The sequence below is a fragment of the Gymnogyps californianus genome, chromosome 4, assembly GCF_018139145.2.
Source record: "Gymnogyps californianus isolate 813 chromosome 4, ASM1813914v2, whole genome shotgun sequence".
NCBI classification, from domain to species: domain Eukaryota; kingdom Metazoa; phylum Chordata; class Aves; order Accipitriformes; family Cathartidae; genus Gymnogyps; species Gymnogyps californianus.
In genome coordinates, this window is record NC_059474.1 from 20601418 (window position 1) to 20619473 (window position 18056).

General features: G+C 38.5%; 1 protein-coding gene across 2 annotated transcripts in view; it reads right to left on the reverse strand.

The window, feature by feature from the left end:
• Nucleotides 1-15091, reverse strand: part of SEPSECS (Sep (O-phosphoserine) tRNA:Sec (selenocysteine) tRNA synthase) — a 37018-nt gene extending 21927 nt beyond the window's left edge. For both annotated transcript variants that reach the window (XM_050896313.1, XM_050896312.1), the window contains exons 1-8: nt 14978-15091; nt 13416-13570; nt 11005-11123; nt 10759-10917; nt 7999-8152; nt 3903-4005; nt 1527-1656; nt 1311-1402 (exon numbers count right to left, since the gene is read on the reverse strand). In XM_050896313.1, the coding sequence (XP_050752270.1) occupies nt 1311-1402; nt 1527-1656; nt 3903-4005; nt 7999-8152; nt 10759-10917; nt 11005-11123; nt 13416-13570; nt 14978-15091 (1026 nt within the window). The remainder of the gene's footprint in view (nt 1-1310; nt 1403-1526; nt 1657-3902; nt 4006-7998; nt 8153-10758; nt 10918-11004; nt 11124-13415; nt 13571-14977) is intronic.
• Between the last annotated feature and the right edge of the window lie 2965 nt (nt 15092-18056).

The following is an 18056-nucleotide window of genomic DNA, read 5'->3' on the forward strand; positions in this document are numbered from 1 at the left end:
GGAGAATATTTATACTGCCCATTACATACCTGCTACCAGTGTAAATCTAACATCAAAATTAGCTTTGCAGAAGACACAATAAATTCACTTGAGATTCTTTTGGAGATGAGAGGGAAGGGGGAAAAAATACAATTTGACATGGCAATATGTACAACAGTCCAGAATAAAATGTTAGAAACTGTATTGTAATAGTGGCAAAAGTGGTAACTGCTTTCAATGTTTCGTAAACCATATTTTCACTTTAGTTGCACAGATCACTTCTTAGTCATTGTAAGGCCACTAAGCTGGTTTGTTTTTCTATAGTCTAGCTATTCTTATGTGATCTCAATTTCAGTACAGAATTTCTGGATGCCTCTACAAGCAGCTAGAAACAAGTCACAGCATCCAGCACTATTGCCCTGCCAGGTAATCAGAGGCATTGGCAAGCTGTCAGCAGGAAGTAATTGGAACGTAGTTTCTAAATAAGATAATGGAACAGATCATGCATGATTTAAAAGTATTAACTTAACAGTACTTAATTCACAGTTTTTCCTTACCTAAAACCCTCTACAAAAAGAATCCTCTGTGTTAATACATAACGATAGCAAAATCAGGCCTGTATTATGTCCAGAATTAAGGACAACTCAAGATGTACAGGTTCCAACCTTAGATCACTTGAATGTTTGTGCAATGGAGTTATACCCAACATAAAACATATAGTCTGTGAGAGGCAGAGAAGAAACCTAGCTCTGTATCTAGATGAATACCTTAAATGACAGTATTTTTCTCTTTTTGTGGCCATGAACAGTATTTATAACCTAACCAGAAGCTGTGATTCTCCAGAGAACGTGGTACACAAACTTTTAATTAAACACTGTCATAGCACAAAGGCACAATAGGGCCAAATGAAGAAGAGCAGAGACCCCTGGGTTACCTCTGACTGTCCGGTCTCATGCTTCAGTCCTGGAAGCAGCATGACCATGATAACACAGCACAGTATTTCTCAGATTAAGCTTTTGTGGGCAAAATTCTACTGTATTAGTCACACTTTAGAACCACAAATATGAATACTGTACAAGATAGTACAGGACCTCAGTTTAGCTTTCTGGTTTGGAAAACAACATGGAAATCATGCTTACTCATGAGCACCATTTGGCCAAGAAGTAATTATATCACACTGCCTTTCCAGATTCAGAGCTGTGAGCTCAGAAGTTCAATGGCTTTCTAGACAGAAACTGGATTTACTACACAAAGCAGTTTTGAACAAGACTTTGTTAACAGCTCACTTTAAGAAAGTGCTGTTTGCACTAGGAAAAAGGGGAAAAGCTTACCTTTCTTTCTTTCAGTAACTGTTTGTAGCCACTGGCACCTAGAGACAGAAGTGTAATGAGGACATCTAAGGAAGGAGATGCAGATGCTCTTCCTGAAGAAAAAAAACAATACACAGCTCAAATTGGCAAAAATAAATTTTATGCGAAAGAGAGCTGATATAATCAAGTTTTCCACAGGTATTTGGCAGGGACGCAGCCCGCCCGTGACCTCCTTACCTGGGTACATTTTGCTGATCTCCTGAACGAAGGCCTCGCTGAAGCCAGCAATGATAGCGCCACCTACTGGAACCATAAAATTCTTGTCCAAGCTCTGAACAAAAGCATCTATTCTGCCCACTCGAGCACCCTTTGTCAGAAAGGAACGAAAAAAAAAATTCCACAGCATACGTTAAGAAAAAGGAAACAAGTGATAGCATCATAATTACGCAGCAATGCAACTGAAATAAATACAATTCCTGAAACTCTCTCAGATATTGTATTTGTGATGAAAAATTAAAAATTATAGTATTACCTTTTCTTAGCATTGCTCACCATTACTACCATTGTCTGTTTACATAGTACCTTACAAATTCCTATTTTGCTATGATTTAAAATGCTGACTTTAGTTCCTGCAAGTCTAAGTGTAGCTTATTTTCAACAACAACCAAAAAGAAAACCCTTGGAATTTAATGGGAATTACACAGTTAAAACTGTACAACCCAAAATATTTCACAAATTCGCGCAGTAAAGGGCTACATGTTAATGCTTCATTAGAAAAGACGACTACTTTTCTTGATACATGTATAAATTGGCATTAAAACAAGAGGGCTGTGACAGCACTCCTCCTTATAAGGCTGCTTGCCTTATAACTTCCTACAGCAGATTTCCCCACTTTGCAGAAAACAAAACGTCCTTATACCTAGCCACTCAGATATTTTTAAAGGAAAAAATGTAGATTCTGCAGTACATCTTCAATTTGAGTAATATGCTACTGTGAACTGTACATCTAAAAAGTATGCAGAATAACAGAACCTGAAAAGTATATTAAAGCACATACATATTAAAGTATATTCAAATACATACATATTAAAGTACTACAAACTAAAACCAAGAAATAGAGAGTTAATACCTATGGCAAAAAGAGTGAAAAAAGCAGATCCAACTAAACCAGTTATTATTTCTATGTTTTAATAGCTTAGTGCATGGGAGATAGGAAGAAGCACTCCGAGTTTGTCAGCTTTTGGATGCCAGCAGCTACCATTCGATTCAATTGACAGGAAATCACCAGAGGAAAAGCATGACAAACGAAACGATCTCAAAAGCTCTTTCCTGTGATACTCTTGCAAGTTCACACTGTGCTCAGCATGTACATATTCCTAAGTATTCATTAACAACTACTTCCTCATAGACAGCACATTTTCTATCACGGAAATAAATTTTTGTAAATAAATGTAAAACAAATCAGAGCTCACATGTATACATTTGTATAACCAAAGAACAAACAAACAAAAACCCGCAAACAACCTATCAAGAAGCCAAGAAAAAACACAGAAACCAACACAGTAACAGTTCTATTTGTAGCTTTATAGTCTGAAAAGATTATCATTAGATACATTTCATGAAATAAAACTCAGCAATTCCACAGCCCCCTTCATATTAGAATTTCACTAAACTTGTGCAAGTTAAATACAATAAACATGTACCAAGTACATTACAAATAAAGCATATGCCATTTTCTATTTTACATATCACTTCAAGTTTTGTCAAATTCATTCAGTCTCTCAAGATTTATAAATGCCAACATGACGTTCCTGTCATAATTATGTATCAAGTTGGTCTGTGCCCAGTTAATAACGTCTTCTGAATTAGGGAAAAAAAAAAAAAAAAAAATGACCAGCATATTTTAAATCCATAATAGTTCAGGATCCCCTGGTTCCTGTCAAAAAAATATCCCCCTAATCTTTTGATATGGGCAACAGAGAGAAAAGAGAAATATTGAAGAAACAGTGCACGTACACTGCAATGAGCAAAAATGCAAGAATTCTAAGTTTCATGGCTGATCTTAATATTAAGCAACCTCCTGTTAAAACCAAAGAGCAACAGAAATTAAACTTTTTCGAACATAACATTGAACTTAACCCAGTCTCCTCAGCCGTTCTCTGTGCCAACGGTATTTTAATGGTGACAGCATCTATAAAGGGTTGCTGTAGAATCTTGTACCTTCAATTGAAAATCTGTAATTCACGTTCTGTGGAAGGCTTAATCCCTATTCAAGTATGAGCCATTATTTTATTTTTAATCAACAAGTTTAGGAAATATTTTAAGAAAGCTTATTAAGGACATTTTTCCATTATGAAAGACACTTGAACATAAACAAAACCTAAATAAATTTGGGTTTATTACATAAAAAGCACGTAATAGAAATAAAAAATATTACTTTTAAGTTCTATTTCCCTCTGCTCTGATTTCTCAGAAAATTGTTCAAATATCAGACATGCATGGGACTAGTCTCAAAGCTGTGAAACATCCAATAAAATTTGCTAGTGTTGTCTACACTCAGAGATTTACTTATACTTGTTAAAAAAATTATTATTGGAAATACACAGCTCCTACCTGCTGGATAAGATGCATACATTTTGAAGACTGAACTCCATACGCATTGTTGACAATATGGGGAATGTCATAATTAGCACAAATCACAGCCAGTTCCTCCAGCCTATGAGCATAAAATTGTAATTTAGAGAAGCACTGATAACTGTAACTCATGTTACAAATCAGACCATTAAAAGACTGAAAGGTCTACAAAGAGGTCGAATGAGAAAAGAAACTTTTTTGATTAGTACCTCAAGGCAGCACTTGTCACCTTAAGTTATAAAGGTTAAGAAGAAAATTCTGTTAGCTTTTACATATACTACAAATTGTTGACCTGGGCTGAAATTTTTCATGCTTCACTGAAACTTTTGTCTGGAAACCAGTAAACAGGTCCCAAATCATTCTGCTTCAGATATAAGCATTTTTTTTTACACTACTTTAACGATAACTAACAGAGCTTTAGCTATTCACACTTTTTTTCCTTTTCTTCTAATAGTCAACGTGAAAATGGCCTAATGGAAGTTTCAAGATGTGTCTTGGGAATCAAAAGCATCATATAACAGGAAGTTTTTACATGCTTCTGTTTATTTCAAAGAACTAATATTTCAGCCCTTTGGCTGAAATCTCACTTGCATATTTCAGATAAACTGATTAACAGAAAAGATATTCTTCAAAGGAATGGAGAGCCCTAAAATGTCTGAATGTGGAGATCAACAAATTAAAACTCTGTTCAACTGTTTACTCAGAAATAAAGACAACTCTTCACTTGCCTTTAAAAATCCCTGAAATCACAGTGAGCTCAGCCTGGATTGATTTCTCAGTCAAACCAGGATTTATGTCGGTGCATAGGTCATTTTGGGTAAGGGCCTTCAGCATTTTAAACAAAGATGTACTTAGTACCCTTTTTTTGAAGCACTCCAATTGTGCTCTGTTTTTTAAAAAAACTCCCCAAACTTGTGAATATATTTTAGAAATAAAATGTATTTGAAAAAAATAAGGTAATATATAATAATTTCAACTGATGATAAATGTAATATTATTTAAAAAAAAAAATAATCAGGAAACTCTAAACCTCCAATGCATTTTCACTCTATCTCCTTCTGTACAGCCTCTCACTGTAATTTACTGACATTCATATAAAATGTGACAGAGTATGAAAACATTTTCTAAGAGTTGACATTCCTTTGCATTCTATTTCTGTTACATTGCCTAGTGTCATCTTGTAATGTAAAATTCACCTGCAAACCTCAGATTAAATTTTCTGAACCTCAATCCTTAGGAAAATATCATCACCACCATATAATCCCTAAAGAAATCACAGGTATTTAATGATTAGGAAACACCAATAGTATAATGTACGTATTGACCTTCTACAGTCAAGATATTTGTCAGGAGCTGCACGTCCAATAATTTTTCACATTTATCAACATCCTGAATCCTGAACTATGTAACGTTAACAGAATACTTCAGGAAACATAACACTACACAGGGCAAAGGTTTTGCCTTCTGATGTGCTGATCGTAATCAGACTCATTCCTCACCTTCCACAGAGACTCAAAGGAAAACAGTTCCCCTCTTACAGGCTTCTTTTCAAGTGCAGGTAGAGAACTTCACCAAACTGGAAACACAGAGGGTGTACTGCTATGTATGTTTGTCTTTCTCACCTCCCGAGACTTAAAGGAGCAATAAGCTAGCTTCTACAAGTACTGAAAACAGAAAAGTCTCTTTATTTTTCCTAAAAATATTCTATTGAACAATTAGATCCATATTACAACACAGGATGAGAGTGCTACAGTTTGAAAAGAATATGTGATTATGCAAGGGAAGCAAACAATTATGCACAACACTCGTCTGCTTCCAGGGCTTAAAATGAACCATTAAAAGTGCTGCTAGTCATATCAGAAAAATAAAGCATTAATATAAGTTTGGCTACTACTTGAGTTCTTAAAAGTCACAAATAGGACTTACAGAAATACTTTCCAATTTATTCTTTCTTTCTCTCCTGTTTGTGAAAGTTCATAAAAAGAAAACTTTGCTCTTTCTGCTAATATTAATGAAAGTAACAAGATATAGAGTTCTGCTAAGTACATAAACTAACTGAAAAAGACTTTGTTTTTCCTTTAGTTCTCTTTTAAATACAGTAGTTTTAGAGACAACTCACAGCAACAGCAGGTAAAAGACTGTTTGAGAACTGATGTCTCTCTGAGGAAGGGGTTTTATACACTAGTGAATTATTCCCATAAAGTTAAATAATACTTCAAAGGACAGCTATAGGTATACAGGCATAAAACTCTTACCCTGATCTTTTAACAATCCTAAGCCACTTAAAATTTTAAACCACCACCACAACTAAACAAAGCCTTACAAATGCAAGATATTTAAAAATAGACATTTAAAATGGTAAATGCTGTACGGGACTTTCCTTCCTGTAGGAAGATGAATGTTATGGCCTTCAATAGTCGACAGTATCCTTTAAATAGAAAGTGCATTCAAATCCTCCTGTATCTGTGGTATATCATAACACAGTGCCACTACCTAATAATTCATCTCTTAGTTGCAGAGGACAAAACAATCGCATGTCAAAAAGAGGAAGCAGATAAGGGAAAGATTCATTTACCCGAGCTATAAAATAGACCATTCAATTTTGATAGCTGTGATTTAAGTTAGCCAATAAATCTGCAAGTCAACTTCAAGCAATGTTCATAGTATTCTGACAGAATTATAGGGTTTTAACTTCCCTCTAGCAACTGGGTTAACCTATGACAAATACTGTTGTTTGTTTTTTTTTTTAAAGGTAGGAAAACAGAGTGAAACATATCTTTATTTGCCATGTTTCAGAGTCAATAATGTTTCTTTCCTACACTTGCAAATATTCCAACTAAATTTTCCAGATAACAAAGTAATTAACAAAAAAGCACGCACTGCAGAGGAACTCTAAACATAAGTCTTTTCAATTTTCTGATAAATTAAAAACAGTTGAAGTGGAACAACTGAGACACTACATTTAAAACCATGTAAAAAAAGACATCTTACTAATACCTCATCCTTCAATGTACTACATACAAGCCCATACAAATATACCTGTTCAATTGTAAAACCTAAGGAATTTGCTTCTTGATACTTATTTTCATAAGTAGAGAAAGTAGGCTTTGTGAGTAACAATGGTGCTCGTTTTGGACAAATGACTCAATATACCAAGTACTTTAGGCACTCCAACATGTAATTTTCAGATTGAGAAGTTTTCAGGTATTTCATAACCAAGCTATATGTTGAAATAATGTCTCAGATATTCTATTTCCCATCCATAACCATAATGTTCATCTCAGCTTCAGCTAGTGCTTGAATGACATCTTCGTAGCAACTGCAGAAGTTATGTACATGGACACATAATATTAGGAAAGAATGCAATGTATTTTAAGCTTCTTTTAATGGTGATTTAACAGCTGGAAATTATAAGAAGTAGTATCATGCAATCAGGCAGCAAATGTTCAAACCAAGATAAGTTACAGCAGGGGAAATCATATGTTATACTCATACAGCACATCTGCCCTGGATGCTTCCTAGAGTTTCCTTTTATCAGTCTATCTTAATTAGCCCTATAAACATCAGTATAACACAGCAAAGAGTAACTCAAGCAAAGATTTTAAATTTAGCTGTAGCTTTTTTTTAAACTGTATTAACAGCCTAGGAAAATTCATCATTGGCTAGAGGAGAAGAGTAAAAAAGGCAATAGTAATATTAAAATGTGTCATTAGGTATGGAACTACATCACCTGGACTATGTTTCTATGAAAGTCTACTTTTACTACTTCCACAAAATGATAAGAAAACCACTGCCAAAATGACATTCATTTCACCACAAGAGATCATCATTAACCTCAGTTATATGACAGAAGGAAACCTCTTGCATTATTTTCACTTTTTTAATATAGTTTTCTGACAGTGGAACATTGTATCAACCTGCCATTTTCCTTAAGCAAGGGGATTAAAGTATCTTTATTAAGTGTTGGCAGTAATTAAGCAATTTCAGGAAGATGGACATTCAAAACATGGAGGTTTTGTTTTGGGTTTTTTTTTTTACAGTAACAAATAACACACTTCTTACAAAGACTACTTACCTATCAGGTACCCTTGGAGCAAAGCAAGACGTCGTAGAATGCACACAAAGAATATTTTCAGCACCAAGAGCCTTGATTTTAGCCTCCACTGCTTCAATGTCTGTCCGTAGCTCATCGCCTTCTAATACATTTTCTATCACCACAGGCTCAAAACCTGACCAAAAAAAGCAAGACCTGAATGTATATCATCAAATCTCTGACTAATTGTGGGTTTTTAGTTGAAGTATAGATCTGAAAAATCTTCTTGTTTCTGTTGTTCTAACAGATTCTTTCAGACTTGGATTAAGAACACAGATACATAAACTGTTTTATCGTACAATGTCCATATAGCTAAAAACTACAATAATATTTTTGTTAAGTACTGGACTCCAGACAAAAGCTTACCTTACATTCTTTGCATGCAACAGCAACAGGTTTGAAGATTGTTTTAAAAACATATTAACGTCTTCCCTCCCAATTAAAAAGAAAGTGTTTGAGTGGCACTCTTGTAAAACATTAGCATACTAAAACAGCCTCTCTAAAAAAGGATGTCATTAGATGTAGCAATGCAATAATGACTATTATGAATTGGCTTTCATCATAAGTCTCTGCCTTATTCAATCTATAAACTTCCAAATTACTTCTTAAAAGATAAAAATGTCCACATTCGACCTCATTTTGAAACTGAACTTTTGTCATATCAAAATCCAAGCTATTTCCCAAGTCTTTTATTTTATTTTTTTAAGTTTCCAGTTTAAGTTTGTATTTAAGATGTACAACAGCTGAACCTTGTAAGGTTGTTTCTCAAGGACACGTATGAGAAAAGTTTGAAAAAAGGAAGTTATCCCCTTCTTCTAAATGCTGGACTGTTTCCAGTTTTGGAATGGGCTGCTCAGGAGGGATATTGAAAAACCAGAGAAGGTCCATCAGAGGGCTACCAAGATGGGTGTGGTATAGTGCACACAGCTTCGAAAGAAAGGCTGCAAGAGCTAGACTCTTCAAGCTTGAAGAGGCTGAAGAGAATATCTAACAGCAGCCCCCAACCATCTGAAAGGGAATTACAAAGACAAGAGAGCCAAACTCTCCTTGGTAGGACATAATAAGAGGGAACAGCAACAAATTTAGGCTTGAGAGGTTCAGAATAAACAGCAAGAAGAACTTTTTTTCATTCAGAGGACAGCACAGCACTGGAACTGCTACCCAGAGAGGTTGTGCAATCTCCATCCTCAAAGATTTTCAAGATTCAGCTAGACAAAAGCACGGTTGACCTAATCTAGCGCTTAAAGAGGGAAGCCTGTCATGGTAGTTGCTCAAATTTCTAGCTTATAAATAAATAAATAAATCAGAAAGGTTTTGTTTACAGAATAAAACACTGGAAACCATACATTGCCTTCCCCAAACAGGTGTGGCATGGCAGCAACATCATGCTAGCTGAAGCGACTATTACTTTCTTAAAAAACAGAGATGTTCAGTTTACTGAACGAAAGTAAAGGAGAAGGGATTGGGGGGGGAAGGGAAAGAGTGATTTCCAAAGCACTGTAACACGGCAGCAGCTATGTGAATTTTCCCTTCATGGCTCAACACCATGCCTTAACATTGACATGTAAGGCTCAAACTCTACAGAAGAACTCGGACTAGAATGACTTATTGACATTGTTAGCCCTAGTCCGGTTTTCAATTAGTGATCTACAAGACAGAGATTGCATTTAATAGATAGTTGTTAGATATCTGATACCTGCTTCTCTCTTATTTTTAGTTGATAATTCTTTTAATTAATTTTGTGACAGCTGTCTTAACTATTCAAAAAATTAACAGACCTATTATATTTCCTCACAGCCTTCTCCATTATAAACGTAATTTCCTTAGTCTGATGTTCTAAAGTGAGCATAATATTCTGAAAACACTCCCACTTTTCTTATATACATGTTCTATTTGTTCTGATCTGATTCCTTTTAAAAACCTCTGCATCTTACCTGGACAGAATCCAGTCCCTGCTTCCAATTGTTTGATTCCAAAAGAATCATAAATAATGATTCTTTTATGCAAAGTATAAATGTGTCCTAGGAACTAGGACCAGAATCTATGCCACCACCTGCAGGTATGTGCACTGAGCTGGAAAATTATGGTCTCTCTTACTTGCCCTTTCCTTGATCCCATGCATCTGTCTGCAGGAGAGGACAGCTTCAGTGCAGGGACAGACTTCTACCCTTAGCTTAGACGGGTAAACAAGGAACTCCATTTGAGAAAAATTAAGGTTTGAACTAAGAAAGGCACCAAACTCATTTCCTCAGTGAGCTGAGTGACACTGCAAGATTAAAAACAAATAGGGCAGCTAACACTTCCCATCTTCTAAAAGAAAAGAATGTGCAAATCAGACAGCTTATCACCTTCTGACCACAATTCCTAGGACACATACGCTTTTTGCATAAATCTAAGATAGAGATTTAAACCATGAGCCTTGGTTTTACATAATTCTCAGGACAGCAAATCAGGCATCTAACACCGAGAGTGAACTGTAACTTCCTTAGTATCGTGTTCTCTATTGACTACTTTATACACCTCTGTACCTCAGCATATGCCTACATTTTACAAGGCATTAGGAAGACAACTCATACATGTGATTGCATGTTAGAAATCACGAATGCAGAAATAAAGCACTTAGAACTACTATGCATTAGGCCTTTTCTGCATCTTACTGCAAGCATATGAATTGATCACTCTGCTAGGTGGTTTTGTATCTCTCAGAAGAACACACTGCGTAATCAGTCAGCTCCTTCTTACCTGCAGTTATCATTGATTTAAAGCAAGATTTCTGGTCTATACGTGGCCAGATAATGTATTTTGCCTTTGGTCTCTTGTGCCGCAATGTTAAAAAACACAGAGTTAGACTCATGCCAGTTGCCATAGGAACCACAAAGCAATTGGTCACTGTCCGGACACCTGCACATAAAAAGCAAGTCAGAAATTAACATGAAGAACCCATGACATGCCCCCACAAACAAGAGATATTTTCACATTTACACCTACCAGTCAGCTTTATAATATCCAGAACTACCGAATTAGTAAGTTTGTTCAAAAGGCTAGACCCTGCAGCTTTAGGCTGGACTGCAGAAATATCACCTGACCTTCCAATTCCATGGATCAACCTAAACAAAAAAGGTTGAAAACACACATCAATTTTTTTCACATCCCAAAGCAATAATTCTTGCTGATTGAAAAGAACTTAATTTGATAAACAATTGTGGAAAATGCTGTATCCAATGCAACATCAATATCTGCCGTAATGAGTTCCATTATAACAAACTACATATATTCGTATGAAATTTTGGGGGGGGTTTAACAGTAGATTAACAATGTTCCAGTATGCAAGTAAAAACTTTGAGAAGACCCGCAGTAGCAACACCTTTAGCATCTGGCAGGCTTCCTTTTAAGCGCACCTCAGCACCTCTTGATGTCTGTTGCATTAGCATTATAAATGCTGACATGTCGGACACACCACTCCAAGGAAAACAAAAATCAGCTGCCTGTAGTGTAGCATACCATAGGCATAGTGGTATTATACAGATACTCCCCTGACAAACGCTTCATCTCCGTATGGCAAAGAAAACAATATATACTGTGACAAAATGTCCTGAAAGACAGTTAGGTTAATGTATCACTTTGCCCATCTTTTTCTACATCTTCACTTCAGCTACCTCATTCTACTATTCAATATTACGTATCATGCAATACCATCTCTCTCTGCATTCTATTTATAAATTATGTTTATTAACTGCATTTATAAATGTTGGATATTATTTAGCACCTTTCAGGAGTGGAGGATCCTGAAATGGTTTATAAAATATAAGCTTACAGAACTAACTTTACCCATGGCTGAAATGCAGCAGCTGCTCAAGTAAGCTAGTAACAATACACATCTATTTATGGCTTTAATTCTGTTTTTGTCTTGGGAATAGAGTAAAATGCAGTCTGATGAGTGTATGGAATTCACAACTTCTTGGAGCACAGTTTTACAGCTTAAATTTTTTTCCCCATTTCGACCTATAGGTTGAAATCAACAGTAGCTTGATACTTAACTGAAACTTCCACATAATCCTCACTCCACCAAAAGTATTTTCTTCCCTTGTTCCTGCTGCTATGTTCTTAACAGCTTTCTCACACTACTACTTTTTCTTTTCTGCATATACGTACTTCTTCCTAAGGAGCAATCCTCCCTAAGACTGGCCCTTAGAATTTATTAAGCTGAAAGGAAAGACAGCGTGAGAACCATCTCCTGCTACCTCCATCACTCCCAAAGTTACCTGTAAAACTTATTGCAGAAATAAGTGGGGTGGAGGACACCTCTATGCCTTTCCTTGCTATTGCCGATACTCATAGGTGAAGGCGAGATGCCAGGTGACAGAGCTGCATCAGACCCACAGTAGCTAAATGTCAGCCCAGGCTCTCTCTGGCCAGAAGCTGGGCGTGCTTTGTCCAGCACTGGCAGAAAGCAATACTTCCTCGGACACTCTCCCCAGCGTGACCCTCTACCTCCCTCACCACACATATCCTAGACTACAGAGCAGTACAGAAAACAAAAAAAGCCAAACTGAAGTATTACTGGCTTTCTTCATTAATTTTTCATGGTACTGTAGGGCTTATGAAAGCCGTTAAGCCTAAGTAATTCAACTTCCACATGGTAAAGCTTACTAAATTTCTGGTCTCTAATATGCTTTTGTGTTAATCTTTCAAGGAGAAACATTCCAGGAAATTTCACTTTGTTTCATTCCTGTTAGATAAAACGTCATAGCAAGTTACTCAGCACAGAACTCTACACACAAAAAAAGTATATTCATAAAGAAATTAACGCAGAGCCTCTAGAATTATAGCATCAAACACACCCATAAGTGTCAGAAGGGCTACAAGCTATTAAAAGCTCTTCTTGTCTTTATAGATCTCCTTACTTCATATAAAATCTATTTTAGATGGACTGGGTTTTCATGTCCATATCAACTAATCACATTATAAAGATATTAATGAATATAACAAAATACAAATAGCTGTTCACTAGGAATGTTCGATACTTTACAACTACAATATGCAGTAGTTTTTAATAATATATAGATGAAAAGCTGTACAGTATTTAAAAAGGCAAGTAATGCATAGATTATTTTAAAACAGGAAGATCTCTGCTTCCCTTGCGTGTGGTCAACTCAACATCTTAAGCTTCTATCAGTTCAGCATAGAGGACATAACTCTGACAAAACATTTTTGTTTCATTCAAGACTTTCCAATGAGTTATTAAGGAAAATTCAACACAGAAAGTTGTATCAATTCAATATCGCATTGTATTGTTTTTCTCAAATGCTATCAAGGTCTCAGATAACAACACAATAAAATATGCCATTTGAAAGCATTAATAATACATCTGAATAATTCAAATTGCCAGTAATTTGTACCTGTAATGCCTTCGGGCAACGAGTCCTGATGCCACTCTTCCTTCCCTCTCACCCACACCACAGTTGCCCAGAAAGTTATTGCTGTCCATTATAGCAAGTTCATGAAGAAACAGTTCAATGGTGCTTTCATCCCATCCATCTTCAGGACATTTTCCCTTAATAGTAATAATATAAAGATAACTATGAAACTTGGAAATTAAAAATGAACAAAACTTTATGCAACCTGTTTGATTAATGTTACCCTTCTTTCCCACAGTGAACAGCAGTTTGTATTTTTATTATGCTGTTTTATATTATCTAATGTTATGAACCTGTATTCAGAGAAAAGTTAAATAATGATTTTTCCATATATGAAGTGTAATTACATTAGCATATCCTGGTATTAAAATAGCCAGGATATTTTTCACTTTCAAGTGTTCTTTAAGGTACACACAAAATGACTGCAGCACATACATGTTAATTACTCCCTAGAAGACTATAGATTATTTGATGCATTCGCTAGACAAGAATCTACTACTACAGGAACTCAACAGAGAAAACTGGATGAAACAGAGATAATTGGGTATTATAGAACCAAAAATAATAATTATAAGCAGGAGGGAAATATAGTTTCACTTGTAACAATCTTCCTAGCTGCATGTTTTCCTTTCTAGTTATTATCTAATAGCTAAGGAAATCACTTACAGAACATAACGTGTCAAAACCCACAACCAGAGACATGCTCTTTCTTGTGCTTTTTACTGCTTTAAGAACTGCACTCATCTTTGCAAACTGCAGAAAAGATCCTCAGAGGAAAGGTACCCATAAACCCATGAAGCATTACTATAGCAGCTCAACAGTTCAGAAGCTTTTTTCACATGTCCCAATAACAGTAAAATGAATTCAGTAAAACTAATTAATTTCTGAAGTGTGGTATGAAAGTTAAGTTTGAAGCAGTGGGTGATGTGACTAAGAATGTTCAAGAACTGAAACACTTGAGAATTCACTGATAATGAATGATGTCTGTACATTGCAGACAAAGAAATACATTGTTTTGGCACCTTACAAGCATCATTTTTTACCTCACATGACAATACGTTAGCATCGTATTGCTTTAAAAAATTTCTTTAACTGTTTGCTGGGCCCTTCTCGGCAAATGCACAACCTAAAGCAATCATTTTTTTTTTCTCCCAAACGCGGCCTTCCATTCTAGGGCTCCGCAAGGTCTCTGCCACCGCGGCAGAGCCAGCCGAGCTCTCCCGAGCCACCTCGCCCGGGCCGTGCCCGACACCGCGGGAGCGCCGTGCCCCTGCTCACCGGCACGCCGGGTTCAAGAGGGCCGCAAAACCCGCGTGGGAGCTGCAGGGCCGGGACGGCCCGGGGGTCCGCGGGGCCCGGCAGACCTGCGTGCTCACGGGGCTGTGCGGGGACGCTCCGGCCGTGCCCGAGCCGGGCGGTGAACAGGCGGGGGCGGCTCCCCCGCGGGGCCCCGGTACAGGCTCACGCCCGCGGGCGGCTCAGTGCTGCCTTCCCCCACTCCAGGGCCCCGGTGCTCAGCGGGCCGGCGGGGCGGCCCCGGTTACCTGCTCCAGCAGGGCCCGCAGGCGCAGCTCGTGCGCGCGGCGGCCCTGCGCCCCCTGGCGCACATAGGCCGCCGTCACCAGCCGCTCGCTGGAGCCGAAGTTCTCCGCGTTCATGGCCGAGGGGCGGGCGGCGGCACCGGCTCCTGCCGCCGCTCCCCCTCAGCGCCACCGCCGCGCTGCGTGCGGCACCGCCGAGCGGGCCCCCCCGCAGACCGGCCCGTTCCCGCCGGAGAGGGACAGGCGCGGGTGTTGCGCATGCGCCGCCGAGGAGCATCGGGGCCCCTCCCCTCACGGAGGCCGGGACGCGCCCGCCCCGCCGCCGGCTCCGGTGCCGAGGGCAGTCCCCTCCGGGGCCATCGGCGACCGGCGCAGCCAACAGGAGGCCTCGGCCTCCGGGTGGAGCTCTGGGCCGCCCCCTGCTAGAGGTACAGAGGCTGCACGGGGCCGCGGCGGCCTTTGCCCCCAGCCGCTGCTGGGTGCCTCCATTTTCCGCACTCGGGGTCGGCCCTCCACAGGCAGCGCGGGCTCCCGCAGCCGGTGGCGTCCCTCCGTGAGGGGGGGAAGCCCACCAGAAACTAGACTTCTTGGCTGTGAACCTGTTCGTGGGTTGTTTTTTCCCCTTCTCCCAGGGTTTAGTATTAGACTGTTGAGAACAGCCACATACCTTCCCTTAAGGTTCCTGTCAGGGTAAGAGCGTTTTCTGCTCCTCACAACGTTTCTGTGAGCAAAGGCGGTAGTGTGACTCCACAGCAAATAACGGCAATCTGCTCACTTGGTGCAACTGCAGCCTGGCCTACCTGCCGGGGCTGTGCAGGCAATGCAAAAATTGCATTACAGGGAGAAAGACATGCTACTAGCAGAGAGCTAATTTGCTTTCTTTTTTTTTACATTATTTGGGAAAAGACAGTTACACCAGTAGGAAATCTGGGAGAGGCATTGCACCTTTACTAGGAACTGCCAGTGAAGCCTCAGCAGGTGGAAGCTTACCTGGAGCACAGGGGCTGCTCGGGGCACTTGCGCGCCCGGCTGCTGCCGCTGCCCTTTACACTCAGGCAGCTATGGCTGCTGGCAGCTTGCCATTTGCCTTCCTAAAATAACCAGTAGCAAGTGTGCAAAAATTGAAAAGGTGCATTAAGTACACAGTGTGTTTGTTCCAATGTTTAGTTTTAACCAGCCTGTACCTGGTCAACTGAATTTGTTTATGAAGTCTTATCTGATTCTTCTGTTTTACAGTTTTAAGCTCAGACAGCTAACTAACATGTGAAAAGTACATAGCGACCGTCCTGCTTCTGTAGGTTTAATTAGCCTGATTAGAATCTTTCAGGCGTTCTGACAGAGTAATCTTACACACCTATTTGAATTGTTGGCTCAGAATATAATTAACACGGTTTCTTAGTCCTTTTGAACAGAAAAGAGCTTTGCAAGTTGCATTGTCCCGCTTCTTAGCCCCCGTAGTCATGCTGCGTCTGGGTTGTTACGATGTGTCGTGTCGCTGTTACTTTAGAAATACTGAGCAGCTATTCATCTTGTTCTTTATTTTAAAGTATCACAAGAGGGCGCTCACCTAAAGCTAAAAGTGCACGATTGTTGCATGTATTCCCTTTTTTTTTCATTCTGTTTTTTCAGTTTTCCAATGTTTCGACATAGAGCTTAGCTATATATTATAAACAGATGACAAAGTATGCTCTATGGATTAGAAGGATAGAGACAAAAGTGTTAGCATGAGGAAAATGATCCAACTTATTTGCATGATTTAATTGTTAGTAATTTTAATCCAGGTGGCTAATTGAGAGTATTAGCTACTCAGAATTAAAATTAATAGTTTGTTAATAACTATGACGGTGATGTGTATTTTGTTTAATTATGAGCTGTCATAGTGTTTGAACTCTGCACCACTGAAGACTGAGGCAATATAAAGACTTCGTTAGATCAAGACCTGTGAGCAAGTTACACAATTCTCATTGCAGTAGAAGATGAAAACTAAGTTAACTGCGTTTAGACATACACTAGCATGTGTAGATTAATCCCTAAACCAGAAGAAATAACTAATGAGTTATTTCTTGTTTAGTTTATTCAAAAGAAAGAACTTTCAAACTTTTTGGAAACCCACGGATGAACTGTTTGACAGAACGTTATAGAAACAGCCACAACTCACTTGTAACCTACGTAGCTAAAGGGAGATGCAGTCTTCCTTAATGGTCTGCTGGGAAAAATGTCAGACTTCTCCCATTTTAGCCTGATCTTTCTGTTTGCTTTGCACAGGAATTAACATTGGTATAATTTTCTGTACAGAAAATTACATCCAGTTGCTGTAACCTTCATATACTTGTTTACTAGGCATAAAATGGCTATTCGTCTGGAGTCACAGTTGACTGAATATGTTCACTTTTAATAGAAAGGAATGGAAACAGAAATGCAAGTGTGAACAGGTTTCATCAAATGTTACAGATATTAATGGTTACGTAAGTCAATGACACTCAACTTAGTTCCAAAGTCCACTGACAGGTAACCCGAGACAAAACAAACACAAGCCAAGCATTTCAGTAAGGTTTTATTTTGTCAGTAACCAAGCAAAGTAATTTTCTTTCCGTGATCCAGGTTATGTAGAGAATGAATTCTTATATAATGAATAATGATGAGAATAATGAATAATAAATATGTGTAATTACTATTTTAGCTGAGAACTGACTTGGTCCCAGTGCAATCCAGAATCCCAGTTCTTTACAATTACTTCATGTGTGTATCTTTCTCCCATATTTCACCAAAATCCTAGAGTCCTGCACTGAGGAAAACCCCTCTTCTATAGAGAGGTGTGGGAGAAGGCATCCACGTCAAAGTCTGATGCAGTGTGTTGGGGTTATAGTTGTATTCTCTTTCTTCCAGTTACTAACGCAAGGATGGTTGTGGGAACATGGAAATAATGACAATATATTCATGTTGTTTTCACTTATGTTTTTTTTAGGCTTACTTGTGGAAATTACCGTGATGGTGCAGAACAATGTCTTTTAAAGTGTCGGGAGGGAGAGCAGCTGGCTAGCGGAAAGCGGTGGCCAGGAGACAAGCCTGTTTCAGATGTAGA